Here is a 16783-nt window from a genome sequence, read left to right on the forward strand (position 1 = left end):
GTCACAGCCACAGGAACTGTAGGGGTCCAGAAGACTTGCCAGAGACTTAGAATGGAGTACACTTTATGTGCAACTCTGCGATGATGATGATTAATATATTTCTCTGGATTTTGAATATTGTTAGCTAACTATTTCCTTTATTGGACAAGAAAATGTTTCATTCATAGAATATGAAGTACGTCATATATGCACAATAAATGTCGCAACTGATGATGACGTTGTTTGGTTACAATGTGTTTTCTGACTGCAGAGAAATGGAGTTGTTGCTCACTACAGGTTTTAATCAGGTTGTAGCATGAGCCTGAGAAACATATAATATAAACTAATATGATGAGATAGAGAGAGGAAGGAATAAGGAGACAGACCCAGTAGACTGAGTGGTTATGTTGTTGCTATGTGACCAATCACATCTTAGTTTCTATATTGTGTTCGACAAGAATGTGGAGTAGTTACAGGTCTGTCCTGAAGGGGGCGATAAGAAACCCCAGATGTTTACCTTGTTTCTTCACACAGTGTCTCAAACTCTGCACACTACAAGGTAAATACAACTAAGGTTAGTTGTCTAGGCTTGCCACCTGACAACTTAGCAACGGTTTGAGGGGAGGCCTACACTATCTATCTATCCATCTTTTATTTATTGAGGTTAGAAGCCCAAAATAGCTGATATGAAAACCACACCACAAATATAAGTTTAAAAAAACTTTGTTCAATCAGTTAAACAAAGCATATTAATTATAAGTGTAGATAATATATTCAGTAAAAAAACAAACATATTTGATTATATGTGGGTACATGTGTTTGTTTGTGAGTGAGAGTTAGGCTACATGAAGGGGATTATTGGGTAGTTTGGTTCATCAGGCTGACCCCCTGTCACGGCCGTCAAAAGGAGGAGACCAAAGCACAGCGTGGTGAGCTTACATATTCCTTTTTATTAGAAATGACGCCGACAAAAACAATATACATTACAAAAGAACCGTGAAGCTTAAGGGCTATGTGCCACAAACAAAGTTAACTTCCCACAAAGACAGGTGGGAAAAAAGGCTACCTAAGTATGGTTCTCAATCAGAGACAACGATAGACAGCTGTCCCTGATTGAGAACCCTACCGGGCCAAAACATAGAATTACAAATAATAGACCATAGAATACCCACCCCAACTCACACACTGACCAAACCAAAATAGAGACATAAATAAGATCTAAGGTCAAGGCGTGACAGTATTCCCCCCCCCCCCCCCCCCAAAGGTGCGGACTCCGGCCGCAAAACCTAAACCTATAGGGGAGGGTCTGGGTGGGCATCTATCTGCGGTGGCGGCTCAGGTGCGGGACGAAGACCCCGCTCCACCACTGGCTCACCCCACTTTGGTGGCACCTCTGGTGCGGGGACCCTCGTTGCGGGCCCCGCGGGCCCCGGACTGGGCACCCTCGTTGCAGTCCCCGGACTGGGCACCCTCGTTGCGGTCCCCGGACTGGGCACCCTCGTTGCGGTCCCCGGACTGGGCACCCTCGTTGAGGTCCCCGGACTGAGCACCCTCGTTGCGGTCCCCGGTCTGTGCACCCTCGTTGCGGTACCCGGACTGAGCACCCTCGTTGCGGGCCCCGGACGGGGCACCCTCGTTGCGGGCCCCGGACTGGAGACCGTCGCTGGGGGCTCCGGACTGGAGACCGTCGCTGGAGGCTTAAAGGCTATGTGCCACAAACAAAGTTAACTTCCTACAAAGACAGGTGGAAAAAGGGCTACCTAAGTATGGTTCTCAATCAGAGACAACGATAGACAGCTGTCCCTAATTGAGAACCCTACCCGGCCAAAACATAGAATTACAAATAATAGAACATAGAATACCCACCCCAACTCACACCCTGACCAAACCAAAATAGAGACATAAAAAGGGTCTCTAAGGTCAGGGCGTGACACCCCTAGTCTTCGCTTGAAGTTATTGAGAGATGATGAGGTTTTGACAATGTGAAGATAAGAATTCCAGAGTTTGGTACCTCTGTATCTGATAGAAGCTGCATTGTGACATATCAGACTTCACAGGCTGGACTTACCACTGGTTAGTAAATAAAGAACAGATTCCAGGTCAGACCAGTAAAACCACCACCATCTCTCTCTCTGACCAGGCTGGTCAGAACCAGTGCGACGGGACAAGGACAAGACCGCCCCAAAATTCATATATCATTTTATCTCTCCACATCAACGTCACTGGTGAGTTCATTATTTATCTTCAATCACTATCTGGACTTTCTGAATTCTGAGCCAAGGAGGGTTAATGCAAATACCGTACTGTAAACACTAAATTCTAACTGAATGGAGTCAACATACCCCTATTAAAATAAACTTTAATCAAAACTTAACTTCAACAGATAAATAATTTTAAATAACCAAGCATGTATCCAGATTTTACATTCTAGTCTGTGTTTCCTTAGCTCTGCCTGAAACTACGCTGACCGTGAATCCAAACACTGCAGACACTGGAGAGACAGTAACTCTGACATGTTCAGTGGGGTCTGACAGTGGCTGGAAGTATACATGGTACAAAGACAACACTAAGAAAGTACTGACCTTGTCTGGCAGACACACTACAACAGGAGCCACCTTCACCATCAGTAGAGCTGCTGAGTCTGACCAGGGTCTCTACTGGTGTCAGAGAGAGATCCAGTCCAGACCCACATAATCAATTATCAGTGATCTTGTCACTATCACTGTGAATGATGTTGTGTGTGTTTACGTGTCTGTTGTGAAATGTGTAGTAATGTTTTGCTTTGTCCACTACTTTATTTATTTTCTACAACTACCTCAGAACCTGATAGTGATTTGCTGTTCTCTCTCCAGGTGTAACTCCTGGACCCTCTACATCAGTCCTAGTAGGAGTGGTTGTGGTTCTGGTTGTTGCTGGTGTTCTACTGGCCATTCTCCTGGTACTGCTGTGTCGATATAAAAATGCCAAAGGTGAGACTTTTATAATTTCTCATTTAACTTTTTGGTTAATGTTTATTAGAAAAATGTCTAATAACAAAATTTTAAAACAGTATTATAATATGCATTGTTCATTACAGGTTCATGTTGAAACAGAATATTCTCACGAGTACACATGTCTTTCAACTATGTTCCTTTTCACACAGTAAAATCTAATCTGTGTGTTTCATGAGTATCTCTCTCCCTGTAGGCCCCGCCAGCTCCAGAGGACCAACCTGGACCCCCAACAGGACCAAGGATCTACCCAGCGCCGAGCTCATGATGCTGAGTATACACATCTGCAGCATGGTCAGTCTCTTAGTCCAGACCGCTCTACCCTCTCTGTAACCTCACACTCTGACTTTTCACCATCCACTTTGTATACAACATGTTACCGTACTCTATGTCCCTAGGCAAGCTGAGGGAAAACCATCCAATTAATCTATCTCTCTCTTCTTTGACCAACAGGTGGCGCTAACATCTATGATACAATCACTCCTTCTGACAGTAATGACAGCGGTACTGTACACTATGTTAAGTTAAGCATGAATACAGTATATAGTTGTTGTTGCTCTTGTTCTTCATATGTTTAATATTACTAGCATACTAACACTAAGTAGAGATATTAGTGTATTACCTGTATATTTCAGATGCTGGTGCTGCTACTGTTGGATCAAGGGATGTGACGTACACACAGATAAAACTCAAAAGGTTGGACAAGAAAAAGAAAAGTAATACTCAACTTGTCACATAAATTAATACAAAATGTAGCAGTGTTTTTTACTCGTCACATTTGATAGAAACGTACAAATTCTCTCCTCCTCCTCCCCCTCCTCTGAAATGCCAGCTGATCCAAAAGAAAATCCAGTCTATTCTGAGGTCAAGACGGGGAAGACCACAGGTAAGACCCATTCTACAGGTTGGCAGTCAGTGAAATCTAAATGTGCGATTTTGGAGTTTCAATGAAGATGCAGAATATGCAATAAGCTACTTCCTTCATTTGTTGACTGGAAATGTACATTTTCAGCAGCAACTGGACTTGTTGATGTGACCTATGCTGAGATTGACCTTAAACAGAAGGCCAAAGCCAAGAGGAAGAAATGTAAGACTGGATATCCCTCCTTCAATATTCCCCCTATCATAACCTCACACTTATTTGACCCCATATTGACTAGCTGTATAATAATCTGTATATATCTGTTATATTTGTCTGGTGTTTTATCCTCACCCCTTACAGAAACATCAACTCCACCTGAGGCAGATTCAGTCTATTCTCAATTGAAGCCAGGCACATCCCCAGGTAAGACTAATAGCCATATGCTACTGATATTTAATATGATACTAATATGGAACTAATGCTCTGATATCAAAGTATAATGTATTTATTTAAAGTATGTATCTTTGTTTTATTCTAAAGATTTTGTTTGACTGCATGTCCTAAACAACTCTGTGTGGTGACATGTTGCAGGTCCTTGAGGGGGAAGGGATGGAGGGATGGAGGGATAAAAGGATGGCTGAATAGAAATATGGAGGGTTGGAGGGATGGTGGTATGGAAGGATGTAATGATGGAGGGATGGAGGTAATGGTGGTATGGAAGGATGGTGGTATAGAAGGATGGAATGATGGAAGGATGGAGGGATGTAGGGATGGAATGATGGAGGGATGGAGGTAATGGTGGTATGGAAGGATGGTGGTATGGAAGGATGGAATGATGGAAGGATGGAGGGATGGATGGAGGGATGGAAGGATGGAATGATGGAGGGATGGAGGTAATGGTGGTATGGAAGGATGGTGGTATGGAAGGATGGAATGATGGAGGGATGGAAGGATGGAAAGAATGGAGGGATGGAGGTAATGGTGTGATGGACAGATGGAACAATGTGGAGAAGGAGGAATGGAGGGACACACCATCAGAGGAGGGAACAGAAGGAACCCAGCAACATGGATTATAGAAGGTCAACGTACACAAGCAAACACACACACACACACACACACACACACACACACACACACACACACACACACACACACACACACAAACACACAATAACATATTATACATTAAGGATTTTTTTCAAATGTTTATTTACCAACAGATATATTATACTTAAGCATGGTTTAATTGTGTTTCACTATAACAGATGTTTTTTAATTATAAGGTGTAATGATGATGGATCTTATCTGCAGCAACAGTAATTGTATCTGCTTTGTATTGTGTATTGAATTGTGATGTTGATTTATATCTGTCATTCAGATGATAGAATAACATATTTGTATTTGAATTTCCCAACAAGTATTATTCACGTATTCTTGTGAATGGCCTGTACTTTTACAATATGTTTGCATTGTGCTTTTTTAATAAACCATTTTTTTATCCACCAGATGGCATGAGTGCTTTCTTACAGTAAATGAATATTGTCATCATCATCAACTTTTCCATAAAACCTAATTTGGTTAAACCTCCTTTCAGCCTAGTATAGATCTCAGACTCCACAATGTGTGAGTTAAAGGGGCAATCTGCTATTTCTACATCAATTTTTGGACTTCATTATATCTACCCATTGAATCTTGAAGAATATAACATAAAACATAAAAAAGCCGTACCCCATCAGCTGAAGACCCGTTGAGATTTTCAGAATGACTTTTGGGGAAGAGTGTGCCTGAAAAGAACAGTTCTTCTCAGTTTATTGATGTCATATACTCTGCAGGAGTTCTGAGGAGCTGGTTAGTACTGGTACTGTGTATCACTTCCTTTTTAATATCGAATTGTGGACATGCACATCTATGATGGCAAAGGGATCTTCCAAGTAAGCAAAGGTATGACTCATTAGCCAGGGTGTGGTATCTAAAGGGAAACAATATAAAATATTTTCATTTCTGTGTTGAATTCCACATAGTAACATACGTATGGATGACTACCAGTTCTCCCATATTGCCTCTTCATCCTACAGACAGGTCATGACGATTAATGACATTAGTGGTGTATGACTCTGACTGCTATTTTCAGTGTCCCTGCATGGTCTGGAAGGTCACTGTTCCAGTTAGGGTGTTTCCGTGTCTATGTGTTTATGTCTATGTTGTCAGACAGACACCCAGCAGCCCGGTCATTGTCACTGCTCCTGAGAAACAGAAACAGGTTGCCACGGAGACCACAAATCACAGGAAGTGACATCACCACAAGATGTTACCTGAAACGTAGAAGAGGGGCCTTTGTCAGTAACCTGGGACTCACTACCTAACGAGAAAGTTGGCAGGTGTTTCATGTCCCTCAGCCACACTGACCTATGAGCATGCAGAAGAAGTCATGCAAACACTTCTGCAGGTATATGAAGCCTAGATGAAAATGAACACACTGCCCAAAATAAACTGCCTGTTACTCAGGCCCAGCCAGGATATGCATATAATTGGTAGCATTGTATAGAAAACACTCTGAAGTTTCTAAAAATGTTAAAATATTGTCTTAGACTATAACATAATTGATATGGCAGGCAAAAATCCTAAGAAAATCCGACCAGATTATTATTTTTTTTCACCTCGCAGGCTCTTATTATGGAAACCTATTGTTTCTATATATCTCCGTCACCCAAATTGCAATTCCTATGGCTTCCACTAGATGTCAACAGTCTTTATTCAAGGTTTCAGGCTTCTTTTTTGAAAAACGAACAAGTATTTGGAGTTTTTGTAATGGGACCATATTATTTTTGCCATCATTGTAAGCCTGCCACACACACACAAAACAATACATTTATTAAACATAAGAATGAGTGAGTTTTTGTCACAATCTGGCTCATGGGAAGTGACATAGACCTCTTATAGGATAATGGCAAAAATAATAATATAATAATAATCAATCAATTTGCTCTTTATTTAACCATCTTACATTTAAAACCTTATTTGTTCATCGAAAATTGTGAATAACTCACCACAGGTTAATGAAAGTGTGCGCTTGAAAGGATGTAAATAATCCTATATTTAGTTTTCATGCTAGTAAGGGCCGAGAATCCACTCTCACGTAGGTACGTGGTTGCAAAGGGCATCAGTGTCTTAACAGCGCGATTTGCCAAGGCAGGATACTCTGAGTGCAGCTCAATCCTGAAATCTGGCAATGGCTTCTGATTAAATTAAATTTTCACTGAACCGCTTGTTGCAATTTCGACGAGGCTCTCTTTTTTAAATATCGGTAAGTGGACTGTTGGCAGGGCATGAAAGGGATAACGAATCCAGTTGTTTGTGTCATCCGTTTCGGGAAAGTACCTGCGTAATTGCGCACCCAAGTCACTCAGGTGCTTCGCTATATCAGATTTGACATTGTCCGTAAGCTTGTGTTTATTTGCACACAACATAATCATACAATGATGGAAAGACCTGTGTGTTGTCCTTGTTAATGCAGACAGAGAAGAGCTACAATTTCTTAATCATAGCCTCAATTTTGTCCAGCACATTGAATATAGTTGCGGAGATTCCCTGTAATCCTAGATTCAGATCTTTCAGGCGAGAAAAAACATCACCCAGATAGGCCAGTCGTGTGAGAAACTCGTCATGCAAGCTGTCAGACAAGTGAAAATTATGGTCAGTTAAGAAAACTTTAAGCTTGTCTTTCAATTACAAATAACTTGTCAATACTTTGCAACTTGATAACCGGTGCACTTCTGTATGTTGTGAGAGCTTTACATGGTCGCTGCCCATATCATTGCATAGTGCAGAAATACACAACAGTTCAGGTGCCTTGCTTTAACAAAGTTATCAATTTTCATTGTTGTCTCCAAAACTTATTTCAAGCTGTCAGGCATTCCCTTTGTAGCAAGAGCCTCTCAGTGGATGCTGCAGTGTACCCAAGTGACGTCGGGGACAACTGCTTGCACGCGCATTACCACTCCCCTATGTCTTTTGCGCCATCAGTACAGATACCAACACATCTTGACCACCAACATCCGTTTGATGTCACAAAGCTGTCCAGTACTTTAAAAAGATCCCCTCCTGTTGTCCTGGTTTCCAGTGTTTTGCAGAAGAGGATGTCTTCCTTAATTGACACTCCATAAACGTAACGGACATATGCCAGGAGCTGTGCCAGATCTGACTCATCCAGCTGTAACGCATAGATTTCACTTTCTTATATGCGAAGCAGTAATTGTTTCAAAACATCTCTTGCCATTTCACTGATGCATTGTGAAACAGTGTTGGTTGTTGAAGGCACTGTCTGTATAGTTTTTTGGGCCTTTTCCCCCAGAATTGTCCAAGCCATATCCTGGCAGGAAGAATTAACTCCTCCACAATAGTATGGGGCTTGTCTGTCCTCGCCACTCAGTTGCTCAACATATAAGACACTTCTAGTCCCTTCTTATTAATGTTATCTGTTGCTTTTATTCATGTCTTATTACTCGAAAGTCGTCTTAATACTCGCTCAAAAAACTCCTTTGGCTTATTTTTCAAATTGGCATGTTTTGTTTCTAAATGTCTGTGCAAAAGTGAAGGTTTCATCGAGTTGTGAGATAGTACTTTTGAACATATAACACACTCTGACTGAGGAAAGGCACTGCTCCCAATATAAGTGAACCCCAAATCAATGTAATTCTCATCATATTTGCGCCTCTTTGATGGTCCAACGTCCCTATCTGTTGTTCGGTTCTTTCCCGGGTAAGGGGGCAGTAGCTCTTCGGCTGCATCAGATTCACAACTGTCAGTGTCCATGCTAGCTGGTCTATCAACAAATGTAGAATTACTGATGCTAGCATTGGATGTGCTTGTAGAAGCAGAACAACTTGTGTCATTGACAGGTGCCGGTTTAGTACTGCTGGTAGTATTAGTACTACCAGTAGAGCTGGTATGTGTCTCTATGGTCGCCATGGATCATGTGTCTCTTCGTGCCATTGGTATGTGTCTCTTCGTGCCATGGATCATCACTGGAGGCTTCGTGCCATGGATTATCACTGGAGGCTTCTTGCCATGGATTATCACTGGAGGCTTCTTGCCATGGATCACCACTGGAGGCTTCGTGCCATGGATCATCACTGGAGGCTTCGTGCCATGGATCATCACTGGAGGCTTCGTGCCATGGATTATCACTGGAGGCTTCTTGCCATGGATCATCACTGGAGGCTTTGTGCCATGGATTATCACTGGAGGCTTTGTGCCATGGATTATCACTGGAGGCTTCGTGCCATGGATTACCACTGGAATGGAGAGACACACAGGAGGCCTGGCTCTGGGAGAAGGCACAGGACTCACCAGGCTGGGGAGACATGCAGGAGGGTTAGTGCTTTGCACAGGCACAGAACTCACCAGGCTGGGGAGACATGCAGGAGGCCTTGTCCTTGGCCGAGGCACCGAATGCACTGGACTGTGGAGGCGCACTGGCGGTCTCGAGTGCAGAGCTAGCACCACCCGTCCTGGCTGGATCCCCCCTGTAGCCCGGCAAGTGCGGGGAGTTGGAACAGGCCGCACTGGGCTGTGCTGGCGAACTGGAGACACCGTGCGTAGGGCTGGTGCAGTATACCCCGGGCCGAGGAGACGCACTGGAGACCAGATGCGCTGAGCCGGCATCATCCCTCCTGGCTCGATTCCCACTCTAGCCCGGCCGATTCGAGGAGCTGCGATGTAACGCACCGGGCTATGCATGCGCACTGGGGACATCGTGCGCTCCACCGCATAACACGGTGCCTGCCCAGTCACTCTCTCGCCACGGTAAGCACGGGGAGTTGGCTCAGGTCTCCTACCTGAGTCCGCCAATCTCCCCGTGTGCCCCTCCAAAAAGATTTTTGGGGGCTGCCCCTCGGGCTTCCTTGTCAGCTGTAACGCCGGTTCCCTTTTCCTGCTGCCTCCGCTCTCCTGGCTGCCTCCACCTGTTCCCATGGGAGGCGATCCCTACCAGCCAGGATCTCCTCCCATGTGTAGGATCCCTTGCCGTCTAGAATGTCCTCCCATGTCTTTGAGTCCAGATTGCACTGCTCCAATTTACCACGCTGCTTGGTCTGGTGTTGGTGGGTGTTTCTGTAACGATTCTCGTTGGTGGAAGGAGAAGAGGACCAAAATGCAGCGTGATAAGTGTTCGTCATACTTTTAATTGCGAACTGAACACTACACAAAATAACAACGAGGAGATAACGAAACAGTTCTACAAGGTGAACAGACACTAGACAGAAAATAAACACCCACAACCAAAATGGGGAAAACAGGCTACCTAAGTATGATTCTCAATCAGAGACAATGAACGACACCTGCCTCTGATTGAGAACCATACAAGGCCAAACACATAGAAATATAACAACATAGAAAAAAGAACATAGACTACCCACCCCAACTCACACCCTGACCAACGTAACACAAAGACATAAAAAAGGAACTAAGGTCAGAACGTGACAGTTCCCCAGTTACAGATTTGAAACTCCTCCCATCTCTGGTCAGTGGAATTAAATCAAGCACAAATCAAATCAAATGTTATTTGTCACATGCGCCGAGTACAACAGTGAAATGCTTACTTACAAGCCCTTAACCTCTAACGAGCCTCTACCCCGGGTCCGGGATCACCCCCCATCCCCCCACACACTGATTAGCATAGCTAGCATAGCTTCACAAGTAGATAGTAGCATCTAAATATCATTAAATCACAAGTCCAAGACACCAGATGAAAGATACAGATCTTGTGAATAAAGCCACCATTTCAGATTTTTAAAATGTTTTACAGGGAAGACAAAATATGTAAATCTATTAGCTAAACACGTTAGCAAAATACACCACTTTTCTAACTCCATCAGTTTCTTACTCCTTCAGGTGCTATCACCAATTCGGCTAAACTAAGATATTGATAGCCAATAACCTATAAAAAACCCCATCAGATGACAGTCTGATAACATATTTATGGTACAGGATAGGTTTTGTTAGAAAAAAGTGCATATTTCAGGTAGAAATCACAGTTTACAATTGCACCTACCATCACAAGACGACTAGAATTACTATAGAGAGCAACGTGTATGACCAATTTACTCTTAATAAAACATTTCATAAGAATAGACAAAGCATAGCAATGGAAAGACCCAGATCTTGTGATTCCAGACAATATTTCAGATTTTCTAAGCGTTTTACAGCGAAAACACAATAAATCGATAAGTTAGCATACCACATGTGAAAACGTTACCAGAGCATCGATTCCAGCCAAAGAGCGCTATAACGTAATCACCGCCAAAATATATTAATTTTTTCACTAACCTTCTCAGAATTCTTCCGATGACACTCCTGTAACATCATTTTACAACATACATATACAGTTTGTTCGAAAAGGTGCATATTTAGCCATACAAAACCGTGGTTATACAATGGAAATAGTCACAACTCAAGCCTCAAAATGAGGAACGTCAGCTTTCAGAGTGATCTAGTTTAATCGAAAGCTAATCATATACTTGACTAAAAAATACAGGGTTGACAGGAATCGAAAGACAAATTAGTTCTTAATGCAACCGCTGATTTACATTTTTAAAATTATCCTTACTTTTCAATACAGGGTTCGCCAAGTGAAGCTATACCAAACAAAATGGCGAAATATGCGTTTAAAATATTTCGACAGAACAACGATTTATCATATTAAATATTGCTTACTTTGAGCTGTTCTTCCATCAGATTCTTGGGCAATGTATCCTTTCTATGTTATAAACGTCTTTTGGTCGATAGATGTCCTCTGTCCTTCGAAATGTCCACCACCAACGACCGACACCCCGAAACGTTTCCAAAGCTAAAAAGTGCACGACAAAGAAATTCCTCAGAATCGCACTAAACGGATATAAATTGCTATAAAACGGTTCAAATTAACTACATTATGATGTTTTTAACAACTATAACGACTGAAAACATGACCGGAGAAATATAACTAGTTAAACAACGATTTGGAATGAGGCAAGTCCGATGTCCTTCACGCTTCAGGCGCGCGACGAGAAAGGGAGGTCCCTATACATTTTGTTCTTTTATAATGACTGTGATTGTGCAATCGATTCCATTCAAAACGTGATGACGTACAGACACCCAGAGGAAGACGTAGGCAGTGTCGGTTTCTTCATAGCATTCACTGTCGCCTTAAAAACAGACTCCAGATCAGGGGTAAAAATTTCTGAAATCTGACCCCTGTCATGAAAAGTGCTGTAGATATTGTTCTGTACCACTCAGAGACAAAATTCCAACTTCTATAGAAACTAGAAAGTGTTTTCTATCCAATAATAACAATAATATGCATATTGTACGATCAAGAATTTAGCACGAGGCAGTTTAATTTGGAGACCCAAATATGCTAATGCGGAACAGCACCCCCTATAGTCCCAAGAAGTTTTAACCAACAATGCAGTTTTAGTCAAAAATAATCAAAAATATTTAAAAATGATGTATATACAAATTAATTAATAAATAAGTAAAACAATTATTTACAAAAAGAAAAGTGAAAATAATGACAAAATAATGACAAAATAATGACAAAAATAAACAATATACACTCAAAAACAAATCACACAACACACACACACACACACACACACACACACACACACACACACACACACACACACACACACACACACACACACACACACACATTACAGTACATGAACAAAAGCCCTGATACACATCACATACTGTATACAGACAAATTGATATACAACCATAAACAACACAATAACAAACATATATATGTAGACAGTAGCTAACTAAATGTATTACTCATAACAGAACCATCTGAGGTGTGGTGTGTGTGTGTGTGTGTGTGTGTGTGTGTGTGTGTGTGTGTGTGTGTGTGTGTGTGTGTGTGTGTGTGTGTGTGTGTGTGTGTGTGTGTGTGTGTGTGTGTGTGTGTGTGAGAGAGAGGGATTGAGAAGTGAGGGGTGGCTGGAGATGTCCATTTCCATTGTGCCTCAACTGAGGTTAGCTGGCTTGGCTTGCCACCTGACAACTGAGCAAAGGTTTGAGGGAAGGCCTACACTTACTTATCTATCTATTTTTACATTTCTCAAGAATCTTTCTCTCTGTTTTTCTGTCTACGGTGAAGAGGTGTGATCTCAGAGTGAAGTGGTGTGATCTAAGCAGACTGTCCTCATATAGGAAGTAGAGGGGTTTGTTAGAAGGACTGTAGTTGTAGAGAAAGTCACTTGTCTGTGGGGACAGAATGAAGCACACCTTGCACTGTTTGCTGCTATGTAAGTACTGAGTTAGTGTGTTTGTTTATAAACACTAATTACCTGATTTACTACGAATTTAAGGGAAAAGGGAATAAGACATTAATCAAAATGAAGACAGTTTCACGCTTTAGGTTTGTTTTTGGTGTTTTAGCCCATATTGAGAAAATATTAGTAAATGGCACTCAAAGGAAATTGCAGCAAATATGGTGTAGATATGAAGTAAGAAAGTGACCACCCTACATTGATGTTGCATCTCTGTGAGAACCTGAGCTTGTATAGCCGATGCCATGCAGACCTGGTTAGTGTGGTGGTGTGCATTTAACTAAGTCATTACTCAGGAACTAAAGAGTGGTGTTAACTCAATGGTTGCAAAATGTGTTGTCAATGACAATGAATATAAAATGCAATATTGTTGGATGTGTTGTATAATCAAGTTGTGATTATTGTAAATGGTTGAGGGTTCCTTCGCTACAGTTATAGTAAACTGTGTTAAGAGATGAATGAGTGGTGTTTTGGTGTTTTTGGTCTCTGTACACTCTCTGTGTGCAGAACATGGGAAGTCAGCGGCCATTTTAAGCTGCCGTCCGTAATTCAAACTACCACAAAATGGCCACCCTGACACTTTTTAAGGTGTATGGCTGAGGGATGGGGCTAAGGAAATTCATTCATCTACATTGTTTTGTCATAAAATAACCATATATTTCGGGTTTATGATGGGATCAGACAGTTTTGAGGGAATTAAAAGTTATACTCTTCAAGAATAAATGCCTACGACTAATATAATGATAAAAAATGTATGTAGAAATCATAGATTGCACCTTTAAAATAAAGTAAAGAATGGATTTGGTAATCAGTAACATGATTATGGCATGTTATTATTTATTTCAAGCTAATATTGGAGAAATGTGACTTTCTTTGTTGTAGTGCTGAGTACACACATCTACTCTGGACACTCTGAAGACGATGCTGGTAAATATTTGAACACTTGATCAAGCCTCAAACTCTTAATGCTTCATCAAATGTTTTATTTGTGATTTTTAAAGCTTCTTTTGACGAGACATATTTTTAGTTTTGAGTGTCTCAAAAAAACAATTGTATCATGCTGGTTTTATTTTGTGCAGGAAAGGCAAAGGCTGTTCTGACCATATACCCCACATCCTCCCAGATATTCAGTGGAGAGTCTGTCACTCTCAGATGTAACATACAGAGGGGAGAAGTCACTGACTGGGAATACACATGGCGCAAGGATGATGTAGACACAATCAGTAGGAAGCATGAATATGAGATCAGTGAGGTTAAGATTTCAGACAATGGGGAGTACAGGTGTGTGGGTACACATATTGATCAGAAGAAGCATTCTGAGTGGAGTGATGCATTCAGACTGACGGTAACAGGTATATCATCTTATCTCTCAAGTGCCTCCATGCCCATAACCACTTGACATAGATACATCTCTCTACATTAGTGTCACTGGTGAGCTCACTATTAATCTTCAATCACTATCTGGACTTTAAGAATTTTGAGCCAATGAGGGTTAATCTAAATACAGATATACTGTGTAGACTGTAAATTCTAACTGAATAGAGTCAACATACCCCTATTTAAAATAAACGTTAATCAAAACTTAAATGCAACAGCAAAATGATTTAAAATTACCAAGCATGAATCCAGATGTTTTGATATTCTGCTCTCTGTTTTCTTAGCTCTTCCTGAAACTACACTGACTATAACACCAAACCCTGCATACACTGGAGAGACAGTTTCTCTGACGTGTTCAGTGGGGTCTGACAGTGGCTGGAGCTTTACATGGTACAAAGACAAAAAAAAGAAAGTAGTGACCTTGCCTAGCAGACACACTACAACAGGAGCCACCTTCACCATCAGTAGAGCTGCTGAGTCTGACCAGGGTCTCTACTGGTGTCAGGGAGAGATCCAGTCCAGATCCATATCATCAATCATCAGTGATCCTGTCACTTTCATTGTGAAAGGTGAGTTACTTTATGTGTTTTTTAATCAAACCAATGGACACTATTTATATTGAGTCAATCATGTAGATGTGGTCTGTGTGTTAGTATGAATGGAAAAATGAATAGTTACAGTACTACCTACAGAATTAAGATCATACGTTGGAAAGATTTGTGCTCTGACTGCATTTGTCTTCATATATAACTGTGTTTCCACAGCTCTGCCCACGGCCTCAGTGAAAGCCTCTCCACGGGGTCCCCTCTATTCTGGAGAGACAGTAACTCTGACGTGTTCAATGGGGTCTGACAGTGGCTGGAGGTATACATGGTACAAAGACAAAAAAAAGAAAGTAGTGACCTTGTCTAGCAGACACACTACAAAAGGAGCCACCTTCACCATCAGTAGAGCTGCTGAGTCTGACCAGGGTCTCTACTGGTGTCAGGGAGAGATCCAGTCCAGATCCATATCATCAATCATCAGTGATCCTGTCACAATCACTGTGAAAGGTGTGTGTGTGTGTGTGTGTGTGTGTGTGTATGTGTGTGTGTGTGTGTGTGTGTGTGTGTGTGTGTGTGTGTGTGTAGACATCACTGTATATGTCAGTATTCTGATAGATCTTGGTAAGTCAGACAGTTCAGAGTGCATACTGTTTGTTCAGAAATGACAACTTATGATATGGTCATGTTGTAATAAATGCTGATCAAAATTATTTTACATTCTAATCTGTGTGATAATGTTAATTTTCTGTGTTGTGTCTGTGCAGAGAGACCTGTGGCTGTTCTAACCCTCCAACCCAACTGGCCCCAGATATTCAGTGGGGAGACTGTCACTCTCAGTTGTGACATTCAAGGGGGAGAAGAGATTGAGTATGTGTTTTATAACAGTGGGAAGTCGGTCTACACGAATACAGAGCCTGAGTACAGAATCAGTCCTGCAAAGAATGGTCTATATACCTGTGAAGGTCTTCAGAAAACAAATGGCTTAAAACACTCCCAGACAAGTAATGCTATACAATTGACTGTGTTAGGTAAGTCTGTTTTTATGGGATTGAAAGAGAAAGACAGAAGGGATGAGGTCAAATAGCAGACAGTGGTTTCAATGATGTAACAAAACTATAGTTTGATTGTGGGGTGAGGTACAATACCATAATAACAAAATGGTTAAACATTTTAAAGACTGAACATTTGATTTGTCATTTCCTTCATAACAGATAAACCCCAAGCTGTCCTGAGTGTCTCTCCTCAGTGGCTGAACCCTGGAGACTCAGTTACTCTGAGCTGTGGGGTTAAAGAGTCATCTACAGGCTGGAGGTTCTTCTGGTACCGAACTGTTCCCTACACAGCTGGGTTACTGTCCCTATCGGACACGTCCTCCTCTGTAGAGCCTCTATCTGGCAATGGGATTAGTGAAGACTCCTACACTCTGATCCCTGCTGGTCCTAGTCACACAGGAGGATATGTGTGTAGAGCTGGGAGAGGAGACCCAGTCTATGACACACTCTACAGTGAACCTCAGTTTGTCTGGTCAGGAGGTAACTAACTGCATTGAAACTGCATTTAATCATATTTAAGTCACCCTCATGTGTATATATAACCACTGTGTACGTTTGACTCTGTCACTCTTTATTTCAGATCCGCAACCATCAGTATCTTTCAAAATAAGACCTAACAGAACTCAACACTTTACATCAAAGTCTCTCTCACTAAGCTGTGAGG

At 41.7% G+C, this 16783-nt stretch overlaps 1 protein-coding gene and 1 pseudogene across 1 annotated transcript; both read left to right on the forward strand.

Moving 5' to 3' along the window:
• LOC139533329 (Fc receptor-like protein 4) overlaps positions 1–16783 on the forward strand; it is a 37190-nt pseudogene that overhangs the window by 17380 nt on the left and 3027 nt on the right.
• Positions 2742–16663, forward strand: LOC139534817 (leukocyte immunoglobulin-like receptor subfamily A member 6). The gene is made up of 8 exons (XM_071334272.1): positions 2742–2748; positions 2832–2948; positions 3166–3263; positions 9707–9842; positions 14807–15091; positions 15287–15574; positions 15832–16095; positions 16279–16663. The coding sequence occupies exons 1-8, from the start codon at positions 2742–2744 to the stop codon at positions 16605–16607; spliced, it is 1524 nt and encodes a 507-aa protein (XP_071190373.1). The 3' UTR covers positions 16608–16663.

This window comes from Salvelinus alpinus, chromosome 11 (genome assembly GCF_045679555.1).
Source record: "Salvelinus alpinus chromosome 11, SLU_Salpinus.1, whole genome shotgun sequence".
Lineage (NCBI taxonomy): Eukaryota > Metazoa > Chordata > Actinopteri > Salmoniformes > Salmonidae > Salvelinus > Salvelinus alpinus.